This window comes from Nansenia antarctica (assembly GCF_963989245.1).
Source record: "Nansenia antarctica genome assembly, chromosome: 8".
Lineage (NCBI taxonomy): Eukaryota > Metazoa > Chordata > Actinopteri > Argentiniformes > Microstomatidae > Nansenia > Nansenia antarctica.
Window position 1 is genome coordinate 3,386,884 of NC_137678.1, and position 20,082 is coordinate 3,406,965.

At 44.8% G+C, this 20,082-nt stretch overlaps 1 protein-coding gene across 1 annotated transcript in view; it reads right to left on the minus strand.

Annotated features, from left to right (window-relative positions):
- Positions 1-1,792: 1,792 nt before the first annotated feature.
- Positions 1,793-20,082, minus strand: part of atp10d (ATPase phospholipid transporting 10D) — a gene marked incomplete at both ends in the record, with an annotated part of 49,522 nt that continues 31,232 nt past the window's right edge. Inside the window, 11 exons of the mRNA XM_080537744.1 lie at positions 1,793-2,033; positions 2,804-2,991; positions 3,756-3,860; positions 5,156-5,236; positions 5,995-6,195; positions 6,663-6,788; positions 7,640-7,716; positions 11,121-11,376; positions 15,277-15,461; positions 16,530-16,656; positions 18,727-18,833. Coding sequence (XP_080393870.1) covers positions 1,793-2,033; positions 2,804-2,991; positions 3,756-3,860; positions 5,156-5,236; positions 5,995-6,195; positions 6,663-6,788; positions 7,640-7,716; positions 11,121-11,376; positions 15,277-15,461; positions 16,530-16,656; positions 18,727-18,833 — 1,694 coding nt within the window. The remainder of the gene's footprint in view (positions 2,034-2,803; positions 2,992-3,755; positions 3,861-5,155; positions 5,237-5,994; positions 6,196-6,662; positions 6,789-7,639; positions 7,717-11,120; positions 11,377-15,276; positions 15,462-16,529; positions 16,657-18,726; positions 18,834-20,082) is intronic.

Below are 20,082 nucleotides of genomic sequence, written 5' to 3' on the forward strand. Positions count from 1 at the left end.
TTCATGACGACAGCAAATCAATATAAGTTACTCACAACAAATCATCTTTTTTCTCTCTTTCATTTATGATTTTAATTATTTCCTTCACAGACATCCAAAAAGACAATTCAGTGATGTTAAATACCAAAAGGAGTGCTGCTGTCAGCTAAACGTTGCTCAGTGCATTTGTTTGTAGTAGCGAATAGTGCCTCAGGTTCACAGGTGGGCAATATCATTCTCTCCGTAACGGGCTATGCCTTCAGAGTTACAATGGACCTATCGCTAAGCGACGGCCCCTTTGAAAACTCGGACAAACAAACAAACAACGCTTCACTGACAGTGACTGACTGACCGACCGTGACTGAATGACATTCAATGACTTACAATGGCGGGAGTTGGCACATTTCTGATTTCTGATTTACCACAGCAAGTAATAGACATGTTTTCTAAAGATGACAAGAATATTTTGTCTAGAAGCTTTTCACCAGCAGATATTAGCGAGTTGTTTGTCCGAGTTTTCTGCCTGTCGTGACTTTTGCTGTGATATGATTGGATCATTTCTATTTTGGGGCGTGGCTTAGCGATAGGTAGATGCTTATGTAGCACACTAAGCAAGACATCCACACAAAAAGGAGTCATTGAAAGCTAACCGTAGCATGATGCTGACTCTATCCAGTTCGTTGACTTCACGCGCACAGCTCAAGAATTGTAAACACATTCCAAACATTGCACACGTCCCAGCATGTCCATAGAGATAGAATGACGATCATTATGTCTCTATGAGCATATTGTTCCAGACAAAGCAGTGCAAATTAAAACAGAAAAACACAGTCAAATATGTTCTACCTACAGGGTTCGACAGTAACACTGTTTTACTTGCCCGGTGCAAGTAAAACATTCGCCGGGTTTGTTTGCGCGAGCACGACGACACTGCTGGATCCCAGATATTTTTACTTGTGTGCAGGAAGAACAACAGACGGCGCAGGCGCCAGACTAGACTAGATGATCGTGAGCGAAGATATTATCAGGTAAACAGATCCAGGGTCTAGCAGTGTCGTCTTGCTCGCGCAAACAAACCCGGCGAATGTTTTACTTGCTCCGGGCAAGTAAAACAGTGTTACTGTCGAACCCTGACCTATAATTGCATAACATGATTCAGTCAGAGAATGTAACCTGCATACAATACAGTACAGTACATGTGTTCATGGTAAAAAGGCACAGGACCATCATCATTAAAAAATATCATATCATATAAATAATATATATATAAAGTTTTTCACATCTCCCATTCATAAATGGATAACAGGAGTTTGACAGTTATTACACAACTAGTTGATGAAAACAAACGTGATCAGCCGAGGGGCGCTTGAAGTCAGATGTAATAACGAGAACGTCATCATTAATATCCTATTATGATTATTATGCGTCCTAAGCTGCTGTAGGTTTGTGTATCAGGTTGTCTTGACAACGCTTGTAGCTTTGGGGTTACTCAGCAGAAACCACCACCATCTATCACCAAAAACAAATACCGAAAGCATCGTTTTTTTCGGATCTTTTGTCTAATGGTTGGTAGGAGTGAGATGGGGTGTCCTGCACATAGACCCTGTAGACGTGTGCAAATCCTTTCTTCTTCTCCAGAGACTCGTCTGAGAACGTCACTGTGCTTCACACTGGGAACGCTATAAGTCTAGTCTATCCACAAGTCTATGAAGGGGGGCCAACACCAGAAGGCCTCCTCCTCTCTGTTCACAGGACGTACCGTATAAGTGTGATCAAGTGTCTGAGTCACATGTCAGGAGGAGTGGTCACATGGTCAGGAGACCACAGAGCCAGCGCTGGCTCTACACTCTGTGAGATCCCGCCGCCCCCCAGGGAGGTCCGGGTTCCTGAGCTCCGGGTCGTCCACGCGCACGGCGAGTCTCTGGGCGTCAGCGTGGGTCTGGTTCCAGCGCCGCATCCTCCTCCAGTAGTCGTCCGGGTTCAGCTTGTCCATCTCAGCCGCCTTCAGGTCGTCGGAGGGCGAGACGGTGTTGAACAGAGCGTGGAGCAGGATCCTACAAGAGACCGGAGGGGAGGGTGTTACAGAGGAAAAATAAAAAAGATACAGATACATTTGAATACTAATAATATCTTAGATTTGTATAGCGCCTTTCTCAAACCCAAGGACGCTTAACAGATTTCATAGACAGACAGTCAGACAGACAGAACAGAAAAACAAAGCAAAGAAACCAAAAGAGCGAGAGTGACAAAACTAGACTAGGGGCCAAAGGCCTTAGAGAACAGGTGGGTTTTGAGGGCTGATTTGAAGGTGTCCAGGGTGGGGGGGGCGTTGCGGATCGCTGTCGGGAGAGAGTTCCAGAAGGTGGGAGCTGCCACACTGAAAGCTCCGCCCCCGACGGTCCTTTTAGGGTGTCTTGGTGCACAATAATATACACACTCACCCAGCACTTTCTTTAGGAACACTATACTAATACTGGGTAGGGCCTCTCCCTTTGCTCTCAAAACAGCCTACATTTTTCGTGGCATGTTTTCCAAGATGTTGAGATTCTGGCCCATGATGCAATTCCTGCAGATTGTTTCAGGTGCACTTTCAGTTTGCTGTGAATCTCCCGTTCTACCACATCCCAGAGGTGTTCTATTGGATTCAGATCCGGTGACTGGGAAGGCCACTGAAGAACACTGAACTCATTGTCACGTTCATGAAACCAGTTTGAGATGACTTTTGCTTTGTGACGTGGTGCGTTATCATGCTGGAAGTACTGGTGATGCTCTACCAGCTAAGCTACAGAGTGTGTGTGTGTGTGTGTGTGTGTGTGTGTAGTACCGTGGCAGCAGGGCCAGCAGCGTGGTCAGGACACACACAGCGTAGAAGAGCGGCTGGGTCATCTGCAGCGTTTCGACGCCCAGGGGGTTGAGGGGGGGGCTGCAGAGCACGCAGCCCACGCTGAACACCAGGGTGAAGCCCAGGTAGAACAGCCCGCTGCCCGCCAGCACCACCACATGCAGCCACGTCTGAAACACAGGAACATTCATCAGTTTGAACATTCACCCATATGGACCCTGTCCTGTCCTCATATGGACCCTGTCCTGTCCTCATATGGACCCTGTCCTGTCCCACACTGAGACCCTGACCTGCCCTGACTCTGTCCAAACTGGAAGCCTTTAACTTGTATTTTTTATTTTTTTTGTCTGTATCTTATTTTCTCATGTTTTGTTTTTAGGTTTTTGATTTGGTTTGTATGTCTTTAAATGTATTAGCATGTTGAAAGGAAGGTTGTTTTGAAAAAAATGAAAAAAGAGTATATGTCTTGTTTCTTTTCTCCTATACATGTTCATATGTGTTTTGAAACATACCCAATAAAATAATATAATAAAAAAAACAGGAACATATCAGAGATAAACATAAAGAACAGTCTATAGAACATACTGTCAGAGTAAGTACTGTACACACATGCAGCCAGTACACATTTCTGATCGGATCGTTTGTACCATTTGTTATGTCTAGAACTGCTTTTTACATTACTGCCAATTCTTGTTATCTAACTTTTTATGCTTCCTTTTTTTGCCAGGTCTCCGTTGAAAAATAGTTTTCTATAGATTGATAAGAACACACTGTTAAGATACATGGGTAGACGGGGGTTAGTTCCCTCCCTCTACAGTCTAAGAGCACTTTGACACACAGAGAAAGGGGATCCCATGCTCTATAGGTGATCTATGATCCCATGCTCTATAGGTGATCTATGATCCATACTCCATCTAAAGGTCCAGTGACTCACCACGGTGCTGCTCTCCACCACCTGGTGCAGCAGCATGATGAGGAGGGCCGAGGCGTTGATGGGAGACCCGAAAGAGAGGACCCCGATGTCTGACCCTGCGTATGCCTGCCCGGAAATAAAGACCAAGTCAAAGCAAGTAGAACCCCTGATTTACCACTCACTATACCCAAGCTCTACCATTAGACGGGGGGGTGGGGTTAGTGGTGGCCTAGTGGAGGCCTAGTGGAAGCCTAGTGAATTGGACTGGTGATCAGAAGGTCATGAGTTCAAATCCCACCTGGGAACACCGCCCCACTAGTGTGCCCTTGAGTAAGATACTCAGCCCTAAGTAACTCCAGGGAGACTGTCCCTGTCATCTCTAACTGTAAGTCATGTTGGATAAAACAGTGTGCTAAGTGGTTAGCATGTAAGAGACAGGGCCTTGTGGTTAGCATGTAAGAGACAGGGCCTTGTGGTTAGCATGTAAGAGACAGGGCCTTGTGGTTAGCATGTAAGAGACAGGGCCTTGTGGTTAGCATGTAAGAGACAGGGCCTTGTGGTTAGCATGTAAGAGACAGGGCCTTGTGGTTAGCATGTAAGAGACAGGGCCTTGTGGTTAGCATGTAAGAGACAGGGCCTTGTGGTTAGCATGTAAGAGACAGGGCCGTGTGGTTAGCATGTAAGAGACAGGGCCTTGTGGTTAGCATGTAAGAGACAGGGCCTTGTGGTTAGCATGTAAGAGACAGGGCCTTGTGGTTAGCATGTAAGAGACAGGGCCTTGTGGTTAGCATGTAAGAGACAGGGCCTTGTGGTTAGCATGTAAGAGACAGGGCCTTGTGGTTAGCATGTAAGAGACAGGGCCTTGTGGTTAGCATGTAAGAGACAGGGCCTTGTGACTAGCCCAGGAGGCCAGCTGAGGGTGACATCCAGGTTACTGGTCACTTGCTCCAAATCACCTCCACTACACACACCTACCAAACTGTCTCAAACCTTCTTAACACTAGAACGGCCGTGCCTTTTTACCTACTATAAGAGCTGCCTCTGGGCTCTTTACAATCCTAAGCTGCTATTTACACACAACGACCACTAGTTGTCCGCTTGTAAATTAGCCTGCCTCCTACACAGAAAAACTGCAAAATAGCTTCATATTAGCTTATCCTGATGTGATTTTGAAAATGTAAGGATACTGGGTGGTAGAACGCACATATCTAGGAAAAGTCATGAAAGGAGGGTCCTGAAATTTGATCGAGTGCAAAGATAGAACATTTATTTTTACTCACATGGCTGATTAAGTGTTAACTCATGGTTGTCTGAACGGGAATATCATAAGATATCATAACACACAGAACAACTCACGATAGAAATAAAAGGATAAGGCTACAAATGTACTCACAAAGTAAGACATGTTTAAATGTACTCACAAAGTAAGGAATGAAGAAGCACACCAGGCTCTGGTAGAGAGCGTCCAGCATGGTCAGCCAGAAGGTTGACGGGAGGTAAGCCTAAAGAGAACAGACAGACAGACAGACAGAAGGTTGACGGGAGGTAAGCCTAAAGAGAACAGACATATTCAACAAGACCAACAAGATATACCAGCAATAACAATGTTCTCAATTCATTTACAACATCAAGTCAACATGCCCCAGCTTGTAGAGCTGGAGGATGGCACAGTGCTTGTTGAAAGCTACGACTGGCAAAAGCATCTGGGTGGCTACTTCTGAAAGCTCCCACATATTAAGAGTTACCAGCACTTCAGGTAATTATCATTGTCATTGTATATGCAATTCCTTTTTATGAACATAGTATAGTATTTCATGAAAATGGTGTGTTGCTAACAGTGGGCAATACTTTCAAATGTTTTGAATGCTTTGAATGCTGTCTTGCTTCTATTCTTGCTTCTATTTTATTAGAGCTTTGATGCCCAGTGGTCTGGTGTGGTTGTGGCTATTCAGAATTCGGCCAAGTTGTTCCTTAATTTCTGTTTCGGCTTCGGCCAAGAATGTTACCTTCAGTGCATCCCTAGTCCACATACACATATCTGACATCAACATGTTCAGCTCTTCGCTCTGTCACTCCACATGTGAATATCTAAGCCATAACATGAATACTTTCTACGTCCTGGACGTTTGTTTGCTGGCTAGCTAACACAGTGACTTGAGGAAAGAAAAAGAAAACACTGAAAAATGATACAAATCTAGTTCAAGCTACCTGATACCCCAAACAAGCAGCAAAAGTCACTTCTAGTTCCGCCTTCACACACCTTGGAGTTCTGCCCGGTCTTGTAGAGCTCCGGCAGCTTCATGAGGGTGTCGGCGGACACGTCTTTGTCCAGGACGCCGTACAGGAGGGGCGGGGCGGAGGTGAAGAGGAGGTTGAAGAAGATGAGCACCCAAGAGTTGGTCATGACACTCCCAGAGAAGCCACAGAAGAACTGGTAGAAGAACAGCAGGTTCACAAACATCTAGGAGAGGGGAGAGAGAAAGAGAGAGAGAGAGAGTGAGAGAGCATGAGAGATCACATATACTGTAGGTCTTTACAACGGTCTACAGAGAGAGGAAGCACCCACAGTTCATGTCATTCTATCCAGACACACAGTTCTGGAACACAGTTCCATTTTTGTAAACATTAGATGGCTCTTGGGCCCAAGTACATCACATCTACCACTAAGAAGACGACTGCTTACAAACTGTGAAACATTAAATACATTTAAATACATTAAATACATTAAATACATTGAAATAAAGTTACACGACAACACGTCAGGATTACTTTAAGAAGCGTTTGTATTAAGTGCATTTATAAAAGCATTCATCATCGTGCATCCGAGTGTAAGCAAGAGAGAGCTTTGTGTACGAGGGAGAGAGGTAGAACAAGATAAAACATAAAAACAAGATAGCGTTAGGTATGAGATGAAGAGAGCTGCTTTACCACGTTCTTGTAGAAGAAGTACAGGATCATGTTGGCCAGCCGTGTGTAGCACCAGTGCCCGTGAACGAGGAGCAGCTTTCGAAGGTGTTTAAACCTGGAGATGGCAAAGTCACTGGACATCACAGCCTAGTGGCAGGGGAGAAGGAAGAAAGAACATTTTGTTGTCTAATGTTTATTTGCCATGTGTTGATCATGCAATCAACTTGTCAATCAATTGTTGGAAATGTGGTCTTTTTTTGCTCTAGGCCCAGCCATAGTCAGTGGCCCTGGAGCGATTAGGGGCTAAGTGCCTTGCTCAAGGGCACATGCAGCTCCCTCCTGAGGCGGGGATCAAACCAGTGCCCTAAAAAGCAGCATTGGACTGCCCTGTTTCACCTATCCAAAGCTTTTCTTAGTTCCAGTCCAGTTCCAGTTGATGAAAGACTGCACTCCACAAAAACCCCAAAACATTTGAGTCTAGCCGTAGTCAGCGACGAAAACTCGACTAAAATGTTTTGGGAGTTTTTGTGGACTGAGACTGCACTGGAATGTTTTCAGTTTCAACTGGACTGGAACTAAGAAGAATGGAGGTGACTTGGTGTGACTAGAACGGGTGTGCATCTTCATCTAAACACCAAGAATAAGTGACTAAAAAGCCTGCCAAAATTAACACTGGAGTGAGGGGACTGTCTTCAACAGGTTTTGATCAGAATGCTCATCAGTGGTTCCTTAACCTCCGGAACAGAACTCAGTGTCCAGCTGCTGACCAGGGTCAGTCACGACCTCTAGAGGTCACAAAGGGAGCGCCTCAGGGTTCAGTTGTAGGTCTGTTACTGTTTCCTCTGTACATCAATGATGTTGACTGCTACATGATCGACTGTAAGGTGCACTTTTATGCTGATGATACTGCACTTCCTCTGCAGCCTCTGTGGATGGAGCTTTTGTGTGTGTGTGTGTGTGTGTGTGTGTGTGTGTGTGTGTGTGTGTGTGTGTTCTACCTGCATGCCCTCTTGTCCAGAGATCCCTATGCCCACGTCCGCCACCTGGATCATGCTGACGTCGTTGGCTCCGTCACCTGAGAGTCAAGATGGACGAAACATTACAACTAGACTACGTACAGAGCATTACAACTAGACTACGTACAGAGCATCACAACTAGACTACGTACAGAGCATTCAGGATCTGTGGCTATACAACTCAAAGTCAGCCAGATAAGATCTGATCCTGGATAGCAAAAAAGAATCAGGATTATTCTGGTCCAGATTAAACATTTTGGTAAATGGTAAATGGTAAATGGACTGCACTTATATAGCGCCTTTTTTGCTGCTCCAAAGCGCTTTACAACGGCCTCTCATTCACCCATTCACACACACATTCACACACCAATGACGGCAAGCTGCCATGCAAGGCGCCAGCCCGCTCACCGGGAGCAATTTGGGGTTCAGTGTCTTGCCCAAGGACACTTCCACATGTGGCCAGCCGCGGCCGAACCGCCGATCTGCCCACCTTGTGATCATTAGACGGCGACTCTACCTCCTGCGCCACAGCCGCCCCTAAATCAATTTTGAACCACTGGGCGGCCCTGGGTCACACTGCAGTCAAACATGAGGCCATTTGACTTCACAGTGTGATTTCATGCCAACGTTTGTTCCTTGCTTTAAAAAGAGGAACTGACATGTTTGACAGGTGCTTTAGGGAACTGTATGATGCAAAAATATCTCAAACAAGTATCACATCGACATATGAGTCACAAATGTATAAATAACAACTTAAATGTGCAATATGACAACCCTAGTCGTTTTATCTGTACAGTATAGTATAGTGGATAGTGTACATAGCCTTTATTTATGTAAACTAGCTCCTTTCCCTTCTTTTTTAGTTTTTTTTTCTTTCCTAGCACCAGGGGAGCCCCCCCTACCAAATTTCGTTGTTTGGTACCTGTACTATAGCAATGACAATAAAGACCATTCATTCATTCATTAATGTATTTCATTGTACAGCCTGAGCATACAGGGGGAAAAATAAGTATTCAACACATCCACAATGTTTTAATTCAACATGTTTCTATTGCAGCTTTTCACATGCAAACCAGACCAGACATGGTATTAACTCAATAAAACTACACAGATCAAGACATTTTTCAATCCATAAAAAAATTGTTGAACACAGAAAAAGCACTAAACCAGCTTAAGCCACTAATGAGTTCTTCTACCTGTGCTAATTAGAATCAGCTGGGTTAGTGCATGTAGGTGGGTAAGTACTTCCCACCTCTGAATGCAAGTAAACAAATCAAGTCACCAAGCTTTCCTGCCAGAACCATCTCATGACGGGCAGAGGCAGAGCTCTCCCAAGACCTTAGCAACAACATTGTTGAACAGCATAGTCATGTTTACTGACGGATTTCTCAACTCGTAATTGTTCCTATAAGCACCATTGGGGCCGTTATCCACAAGTGGAAGGAACATCACTCGATCACCAACCGGCCACACACAGGAGCTCCTTGCTCCTTGATTTCTGACCGGGCAGTCAGAAGGTCAGTCAGAAGGTCAGTCAGAAGGTCAGTCAGAAGGTTAGTCAGGAGAGGAGCCCAAGAGCCACGGACCACTGGAGCAGATCTCCAATGTCCTCCACCGCCACAGGCTCCAACCTCGCCAGAAGACTCTGTTACTGAAGTTCAGTTCCTTCCACATGGAGCCATGTCCTGTCATGTCCCGGGACACTCTGGAGAAAGAATCTGTTTGCCTTCCACCAAGATGGTGAGGAGTCGTGGGTTTGATCCAGAACATTCTGCAAAACTGACTATCAACTGGTTCAATCGCCAGACTTAAATCCAATACTACATTTGTGGAAGGAACTGAAGATCAAGATTCACCAGTGGGGGCCCCCGGAATTTTACAAATTTAAAGAATCTGTCTGTGTTGAAGAATGGGTCAGAATCACACCTGGTCACTGAGAGAGATTACTTTTTTTTCCATACAGGAAGCATCTTGAAGCTGTCATTGGAAACGAAGGCTTCTCCAAGTATTAAATAAATGTCAGTTAGCGTGTTCAATACTTCTTTCCTGTGTTGTTTGCCTTTATTACACATGACTTTTTGTATGGGTTGGAATGGTACAATTTCTTTAGCTGTGTAGTTTTATTGAGTTAACACCAATGTCTGGTCTAAATATCATGTGAATAGCTGCCATGGAAATATGTTGAATAAAACAATTGTTGATATGTTGAATACTTAATCCCCCCACTGTAATCAGCTGGAGCTTCTCCCATCAGGATGAAGGTACGGATGGAAGTACATAACACACTACAAAAAACAACCAAGTCGTCCCCCACCAACATCGCACTGTTGAATAAGAGGTAGATGTGTGAACTCTGACACTGTGATTTAGTGTTCATTGTAGTGCATGTTCACATGGACCTATCTAAGAGAGGAATCTCCCACTAGACTTGTAAGTGGATTTAATCTTGCTTAATCCTGCGTGCTGTTGTGTAGTCGTGTAGTTGTGCTGTTGTGTAGTTGTGTCGTTTAATCTGTGTTGCTCTTCTAGCACGACGACCGCCAACGGCCCCGGGCCTGAGCATACAGTAGATGACTTTCTCCTGCTCTGACTGGTGGAAAGATGACTCACTTACTTAGTCAAATGTATTTGTTGTAAGTCGCTTTGGTTAAAGGCGTCTGCTAAATGCCAAAAATGTCAATGTAAATGTTTTTCAACCCCTGCAGTATTACAGTGCATCACTGTGAACTGTCCTGTCCTGTTGTGTTGAGTCTGTCCGTCAGAGCACATAACTGCATACAGGATGACAAAGAATATTTCCCACTGAACAAAGGTAATCATCTAAGAGGATTTTGGGGGGAAAAAACACTGAAATGTTGACGACCTGAAACACACAACTCTCCCTCGTCCACATACCAGGGTTCCCACACCTCCTGAAACATCAGATTCAAGCACCTTTCAAGGACTTTCAAGACTCAATTCCCTCAAATTCAAGGACCCAACACGGCATAGTTTGAGACAGATCTAGATGAGAATGTATATAATAGGAACTATCCGCTCACAGACAACAATTAAAAAGAGAGGCTTGAATGTGTGAACACTAGATGGTCTCTTGGCCTTCTCTTCCACAGCACACAATATATACAGCTAAACAATATATTGTGAAATATGTCTTAAGTATTTTTTTTTTAGAGAGAGAGATTGAGAGAGAGAGAGAGAGAGAGAGAGAGAGAGAGAGAGAGAGAGAGGGGAAATCAAGCACTTTCAATGACCCATGTCTATTTTCAAAAAAATGTAAGGCCTTTTTTTTTTTCAAATTCACAAACTTTCAAGGATTTCAAGGACCCGTGGGAACCCTGACATACTGTAAAATGCCCCCCCGTCTACTCACCTATGGCTAGAGTCATGACCCCTCTACTCACCTATGGCTAGAGTCATGAGTCATCTACTCACCTATGGCTAGAGTCATGAGTCATCTACTCACCTATGGCTAGAGTCATGACCCCCAGCTGGTCCCGTACCAGGCGTACCACCTGGCTCTTCTGCAGCGGGGTGGACCGGCAGCAGACCACGGCCCTGCAGTGTCGGCTCAGCTCCAGGAAGTCCCCCTGCAGCTCCTCCTGCAGAGCGAAGTCCAGCGTCCGGCCGTCCATCACCAACGTGAAGCCGTCCGCGTCGGCCGCCGCCTCACCACTCACCACCCGGGCCTGGAGGGCCGCCAGCAGCGCCTGGCACGCCTCCTGGGGGAGGCAAGGAGAGGCAGGGTTATCTGTACAGCACATCTCATACAACAGGGGATGTTGCCACGCTCCAAAATAGAAATTGTCCAATCATAATAATAAATAATAATAATAATAATAATAATGGATTGTATTTATAAAGCACTTTACATTCCAAGAATCTCAAAGTGCTAAAATCATATCACAGCAAAAGTCACTACAGGCAGAAAACTCAGACAGACAACTCGCTAATATCTGATGGTGAAAAGCTTCTAGACAAAAGATTCTTGTCATCTTTAAAAAACATGTCTATTACTTGCTGTGGTAAATCAGGAATCAGAAATTTGCCAACTTGCCATTGTAAGTCATTGAATGTCATTCAGTCACGGTCGGTCAATCAGTCACCGTCAGTGAAGCGTTGTTTGTTTGTCCGAGTTTTCAAAGGGGGCGTGGCTTAGCGATAGGTCCATTCAAAGTGCTTTACAGACATTGTTTAAAAATACAGCAAGAGGAGCATAGTAAGAAAATAAAAATGACAATGGACAAAAGCAAATATAAGAAGTAAATCGATAAAACATTTAATAAGACAATAGTTATTGTCAACAGACTACAACTAGACTACGTACAGAGCATCACAACTAGACTACGTACAGAGCATTACAACTAGACTACGTACAGAGCATTACAACTAGACTACGTACAGAGCATTATAACTAGACTACGTACAGAGCATCACAACTAGACTACGTACAGAGCATTATAACTAGACTACGTACAGAGCATTATAACTAGACTACGTACAGAGCATTATAACTAGACTACGTACAGAGCATTACAACTAGACTACGTACAGAGCATCACAACTAGACTACGTACAGAGCATTACAACTAGACTACGTACAGAGCATTATAACTAGACTACGTACAGAGCATTATAACTAGACTACGTACAGAGCATTACAACTAGACTACGTACAGAGCATTATAACTAGACTACGTACAGAGCATCACAACTAGACTACGTACAGAGCATCACAACTAGACTACGTACAGAGCATTATAACTAGACTACGTACAGAGCATTACAACTAGACTACGTACAGAGCATTATAACTAGACTACGTACAGAGCGTTACAACTAGACTACGTACAGAGCATTATAACTAGACTACGTACAGAGCATTACAACTAGACTACGTACAGAGCATTACAACTAGACTACGTACAGAGCATTATAACTAGACTACGTACAGAGCATTATAACTAGACTACGTACAGAGCATTACAACTAGACTACGTACAGAGCATTACAACTAGACTACGTACAGAGCATTACAACTAGACTACGTACAGAGCATTACAACTAGACTACGTACAGAGCATTATAACTAGACTACGTACAGAGCATTACAACTAGACTACGTACAGAGCATTACAACTAGACTACGTACAGAGCATTATAACTAGACTACGTACAGAGCATTACAACTAGACTACGTACAGAGCATTATAACTAGACTACGTACAGAGCATCACAACTAGACTACGTACAGAGCATCACAACTAGACTACGTACAGAGCATTATAACTAGACTACGTACAGAGCATTATAACTAGACTACGTACAGAGCATTATAACTAGACTACGTACAGAGCATCACAACTAGACTACGTACAGAGCATCACAACTAGACTACGTACAGAGCATTACAACTAGACTACGTACAGAGCATTACAACTAGACTACGTACAGAGCATTACAACTAGACTACGTACAGAGCATTATAACTAGACTACGTACAGAGCATTACAACTAGACTACGTACAGAGCATTACAACTAGACTACGTACAGAGCATTACAACTAGACTACGTACAGAGCATTACAACTAGACTACGTACAGAGCATTACAACTAGACTACGTACAGAGCATTATAACTAGACTACGTACAGAGCATTATAACTAGACTACGTACAGAGCATCACAACTAGACTACGTACAGAGCATCACAACTAGACTACGTACAGAGCATTACAACTAGACTATGTACAGAGCATTACAACTAGACTACGTACAGAGCATCACAACTAGACTACGTACAGAGCATTACAACTAGACTACGTACAGAGCATTACAACTAGACTACGTACAGAGCATCACAACTAGACTACGTACAGAGCATTATAACTAGACTACGTACAGAGCATTATAACTAGACTACGTACAGAGCATTATAACTAGACTACGTACAGAGCATCACAACTAGACTACGTACAGAGCATTACAACTAGACTACGTACAGAGCATTATAACTAGACTACGTACAGAGCATTACAACTAGACTACGTACAGAGCATTACAACTAGACTACGTACAGAGCATTACAACTAGACTACGTACAGAGCATCACAACTAGACTACGTACAGAGCATTACAACTAGACTACGTACAGAGCATTACAACTAGACTACGTACAGAGCATCACAACTAGACTACGTACAGAGCATTCAGGATCTGTGGCTATACAACTCAAAGTCAGCCAGATAAGATCTGATCCTGGATAGCAAAAAAGAATCAGGATTATTCTGGTCCAGATTAAACATTTTGGTAAATGGTAAATGGTAAATGGACTGCACTTATATAGCGCCTTTTTTGCTGCTCCAAAGCGCTTTACAACGGCCTCTCATTCACCCATTCACACGCACATTCACACACCAATGACGGCAAGCTGCCATGCAAGGCGCCAGCCCGCTCACCGGGAGCAATTTGGGGTTCAGTGTCTTGCCCAAGGACACTTCCACATGTGGCCAGCCGCGGCCGAACCGCCGATCTGCCCACCTTGTGATCATTAGACGGCGACTCTACCTCCTGCGCCACAGCCGCCCCTAAATCAATGTTGAACCACTGGGCGGCCCTGGGTCACACTGCAGTCAAACATGAGACCATTTGACTTCACATTGTGATTTCATGCCAACGTTTGTTCCTTCGCTTTAAAAAGAGGAACTGACATGCTTAATATCTGATGGTGAAAAGCTTCTAGACAAAAGATTCTTGTCATCTTTAAAAAACATGTCTATTACTTGCTGTGGTAAATCAGGAATCAGAAATTTGCCAACTTGCCATTGTAAGTCATTGAATGTCATTCAGTCACGGTCGGTCAATCAGTCACTGTCAGTGAAGCGTTGTTTGTTTGTCCGAGTTTTCAAAGGGGGCGTGGCTTAGCGATAGGTCCATTCAAAGTGCTTTACAGACATTATTTAAAAATACAGCAAGAGGAGCATAGTAAGAAAATAAAAATGACAATGGATAAAAGCAAATATAAGAAGTTAATCGATAAAACATTTAATAAGACAATAGTTAATGGAAAAAAAGACATTGATAGAAGTGTTTGTGTTTAATCATAACTTTTTAGCTTAGATTTAAATATTTTTAGGGTTTGGGCCTGTTTGATTTCTTCAGGGAGTTTGTTCCAGGAGCATGCAGCAGCGTGACTGAAAGCTGCTGCACCGTGTTTTGTTTTTACTCTTGGAATGATTAGCTGATTAGTCTCAGCTGACCTTAGGGGCCTTGCTGGAATATAGGGTGGGAGAAGATCTGATATGTATTTTGGTCCAAGACTATTGGAACAGGAAACGTGTTGTTTTTACTGATTTATTGCCATGCAATCAACTTGTCAGTCAATTGGTGGAATTTGGTATGTTGTGCTCTAGGCACAGGGTCAGCCATATTCCGCGCCCCCTGGAGTGATTAGGGGTTAAGTGCCTTGCCCAAGGGCACACGCAAGCTCCCATCCTGAGGTCGGGGATCGAACCAGCGACCCTCCGATTGCTAGCTGGCCTCTCTGACCTCTAGGCTACAACAAAGAGCTCAGATTACAAAAATACACGCTTACACGCACAAACCCCCAGAATTCCACTCACCTTACTACCACAGTTGGCAGTCAGAAGTTGGTCTGTTGACCTGAGAAGTTTGCAGGCACAAGCGATGTTGATCGCCGTCTCTTGTTTGTCCCCTGTGAGGACCCATACTCTGACCCCTGCCCTCTGGAGCGCCTCGATGGTCTCTGGGACCTCCTCCTGCAGTCTGTCTACGATCCCCGTCGCCCCTGGAGAGAGAGAGAGAGAGAGCCACAGAGAGAGAGCCACAGTGAGACAGACGTTCTCGTTCGTTTTCTGTGGAAATAACATGTCACGACCTCTTCCTCATTGGACTTCCTTGATGTACATCAAGTACATCACCCAATGGGTGAGGGTTGGTATCAAAGACCCCCCCCCCCTCTGATCCAGCTCACCAACTCTTCGACCTCCACTTTTCAAATTGCTGAGTGGTGGGTAAGACTGCCAATCACAGCTGTTAAGTGTGGTGTGGTGTGGTGATAACAAGCTGTCCCTACACATAACCCCTAACCCTAACCCCACACTCAGGGAAAAACTGAGTCATGTTTGGGTCAAAGGCGAGACTAAGAAAATACCCTGGTTTTAGAGTAGTGGTAGGCAACACACCGATTACAGAGAAGGAGTCTGTGAATGATCTTGGCTGTGTCCTGGACAACAGTCTATCTGGAGAGATTATGGTGCAGAAAGTCCTTACTAAAGCCTGGTACACACAAAGATAATCTGGCCGATTTTGGCCCGATTTTCCCCCTTCCGACCAAGGACAGCAAACGCCCGATTATCGGATGGCTCTAAAGATTATCCTACAAGATTATCCTGTGGTGTGAGGTGTGTTAAGAAAGCAATTTACCATGAGAGGAAGGGGGTTGTGGACTCATTTACCACTGGTACAGGGTTGTGGCACGAGGCGAAGCTATGCGAAGATATGTCTAAAAAAAAATGGCTTAGAGGTGAACATTAACAGACTAGTTAAGAAGAAGATCTTAGGACTTTATTGTTTTTTAGGAATGTTCCAATGTTGCAGTGTCAGTTGATTACCTTTAAGATGTTGATTTGTCCTGCTGCCCTGAATACTGTACATACCTGCTGCCTACCTCACCCCCACCCCCCCCCCCGACCCCTTTCCAACAAGGACCACCATGGAAATAAACCGTTCAGATTTGTTGTGCTATCCTTGATAGATTTAGAACGGAAATGATGTATGTACAAAGCTGCTTCAGATGCATTATTATTTTTGTATAAAATTGTCTCATAATATCAATCAATCAATTGTGTCTTACCCAATAGCGTGAGGTTGGTCTCTAGTCTCTGGGCAGATTCTAGCAGCAGCTCCTCTCTGTTCTCAATGCTGGTCTCCGCTAAGGCGTGGCGCTTCAACCAGACCTCGTACTCCCCCTCCTCCAGCTCCTACATGGTCAATGGTAAATGGACTGACTTATATAGCGCCTTTATCCAAAGCGCTTTACAACGGCCTCTCATTCACCCATTCACACACACATTCACACACCAATGGCAACAAGCTACCATGCAAGGCGCCGGCCCGCTCACTGGGAGCAATTTGGGGTTCAATGTCTTGCCCAAGGACACTTCGACATGTGGCCAGCCGGGGCTCGAACCGCCGATCTGCCAACCTTGCGATCGTTAGACGGCGGCTCTACCTCCTGAGACACAGCCGCGCCTGATAGGACACGTCACCCGTGAACCTTCAGGTCTCCTTTCACAGTGACCACAATTCAACAACGAGACGAGAGCATTACTGCATTACTGATCGTTTTGACTGTAATTCCACTACCATTTTAGTTTCTGAACGATAGCTGTGCCAACTGTTTGATACAACGGTGATGTCGTTTATTTATTTTGTTTATGATTTTTTTACTATATAACACGTCAAAGTGCTGCTGTACAGTTAGGTTCCTAGCGCCTGGGCACAGACAGTAGTAGTGTCACAGACAGTAGTAGTGTCACAGACAGTAATAATAATAATAATAATAATAATAAATGTATTTTATAAGGCGCCTTTCATGGCACTCAAGGTCGCCGTACAACAACAAATTTAAAAACAGTTACAAAATTCAAAATACAAAATACATAGAAATATACAGTATAAAACATAGCTAGCAGCAGTGCAGCACGGGAACAGTAAATCAACAGGGATACGCCTGCGTAAACAGGTGGGTTTTGAGGTGGGTTTTGAATGAGGAGATTGAATCAATGTTCCTGATGTCGGGGGGGGGAGGGAGTTCCAGAGGCGAGGGGCGGAGCGACTGAAGGCTCTAAACCCCATGGTGGACAGACGGGCTGGGGGGACGGTCAGGTTGATGGAGGAGGCAGACCTGAGGGACCGGGTGGGAATGTTGATGTGGAGGAGGTCGGACAGGTATGGAGGGGCGAGGTTATGGATGGCCTTGAAAGTATGGAGAAGGATTTTGTAGTCAATGCGGTGTTTGATGGGGAGCCAGTGGAGTTGGTGTAGAATGGGGGTGATGTGACTGATGACAGGGGTTCTGGTGACAATACGGGCAGCAGCGTTCTGGACCAGTTGGATCTTGTGGAGCAGTTTGTGGGGGAGACCAAAGAGAAGGGAGTTACAGTAATCTAGGCGGGAAGTGACGAGGGAGTGGACCAGGATTGCGGCGCTGTTGGGAGTGAGTGAAGGGCGGAGGCGGTTGATATTACGAAGATGGAAGTAAGCAGACCGGTTGGTGTTGTTGACGTGGGAGTGGAATGAAAGGGTGCTGTCGAGGACGACACCCAGACTCTTAACCTGGGGGGAGGGGGAAACCAAGGAGTTGTTGAGGGTGAAACTGGGGTGCTTGGTGAGTGTGGATTTGGAGCCAATAATTACCTCTGTTTTATTACTGTTTAGTTTGAGGAAATTTGAAGTGAACCAGGATTTAAGTTCATGAAGACAGGCACAGAGGGAGGAGGGAGGGAGGGTGGAAGTGGGTTTGGAGGAAACGTAGAGCTGGGTGTCGTCCGCATAACAGTGGAAATGGATGTTGTATTTACAGAAAATCAGACCAAGTGGGAGGAGGTAGATGATGAAGAGGATAGGGCCAAGGACAGAGCCCTGGGGAACACCAGAGGAGAGGGGGGACGGATGGGATGTGAATGATTTTAACTGTATAAACTGAGTGCGGCCAGAGAGATAAGAATGGAACCAGTGTAGAGGGGTGTCAGATATACCAATGGAGGCTAAACGGTTAAGGAGGGTGGAGTGCGATATAGTATCAAAAGCGGCGCTCAGATCGAGTAGGATGAGGATGGATAAGAGTCCGGAGTCAGCTGCCATCAGGAGGTCATTTGTGATTTTGAGGAGGGCTGTTTCTGTGCTGTGAAGGGGGCGGAAGCCAGACTGGAACTGAAGTAGTAGTGTCACAGACAGTAGTAGTGTCACAGACAGTAGCAGTGTCACAGACAGTAGCAGTGTCACAGACAGTAGCAGTGTCACAGACAGTAGTAGCGTCGTGGCTGTACCCTTTTAGCGATGCAGAGGGTGCGGAGGCCGTCTCTGGCGTACGCGTCTAGGTGCTTCTGGGTTTTCTCTCGGATGCGTCCTTGTCTCCCGTCTGACTGCTCAGCATCTGGGGCAGGGGGGGGGGGGGGGGAGGAGAGGAAGACATAATAATAAGGGAGGGTTAGACAGAAGACACCTGCGTTAAAAACAATCCTGACATTAACAGCACACAACCGACATTGGCAAGTGAAGAAATCATCGTTCTACAGAGGCAAATCGCCTGTGCCATCGCGCACACCACACACACACCACACACACCACACACACCACACACACCACACACACCACACACACCACACACACACACGCACGCACACACACCACACACACCACACACACCACACACACCACTCAGGACTTCAACTTAGCTTTTGCACCACTGCTGTTTTTGCACACTTTTGACCACATGGTCAAGATGGCCTCCCTTCCTGTGACCTGCCCCCTGCCCTTTGACCTGAATGATGCCCTGTAACCTAACCCCCTTTTCACACCTTGACCATCTCTAAGTAATGTGATATAGGACTGTATAGATGCCTTGTCATGGACTTGTAAGCTCTCTCTCTTTCCCAGCGGCTCTTTCCCACGGCCGACCTTCTATGAGTAAAGCTGTCAGCTGTATGTGACCTTTGCTTAAATAACTAGTCTGTGACTCGAGAAGTTTTACTTGTGATATATTTCAACCGAATTCTTAAAGTAAATATCCTACAATACCCTAACTGTACATACTGGATTGGTATCCATTGACCTTGTTCTGTACATGAACTGCACTTATCTTAACTGTACATATCTTTGCCCTTGTCTGTATCACATTGTACATATATCTTTACTGTCCATATCATATTGATATTCATGCTCATATATTGACTTGTTATATTCATATGTATTGCACGTATACTGACTTTATATTCATTTACTTACACTCACTGTGAGTGCTGTACAGTACGCTGTACCACCATGCACTGTCCATACGGTTATGGCTTTTGCACTGGTTAGATGCCCAACTGTGTTTCACTGTACTTCTACTGTACTGTACTCTGTCAATAACAAAAAAAGCAGAATCTAATCTAAATAAAGAAGCTGGCTAGCCGTGCCTGCTAGTCTGTTGGGTTTTACTGGCGTACTTGATAAGACTCCCATGCCACTACTGCCTCTTTTGTTTGTTGATTTGTTTTTACAATCTTGGTTAAATATTGTAAGATTATGGTCTAACCGTATCGAAGGTTATGTGATGTCCTAGTTAATAGGTGAAAAATACAGCACAGTATATGCAGTGTATATACTGCATATACGTATTGGGAATTTATACATTATGATAA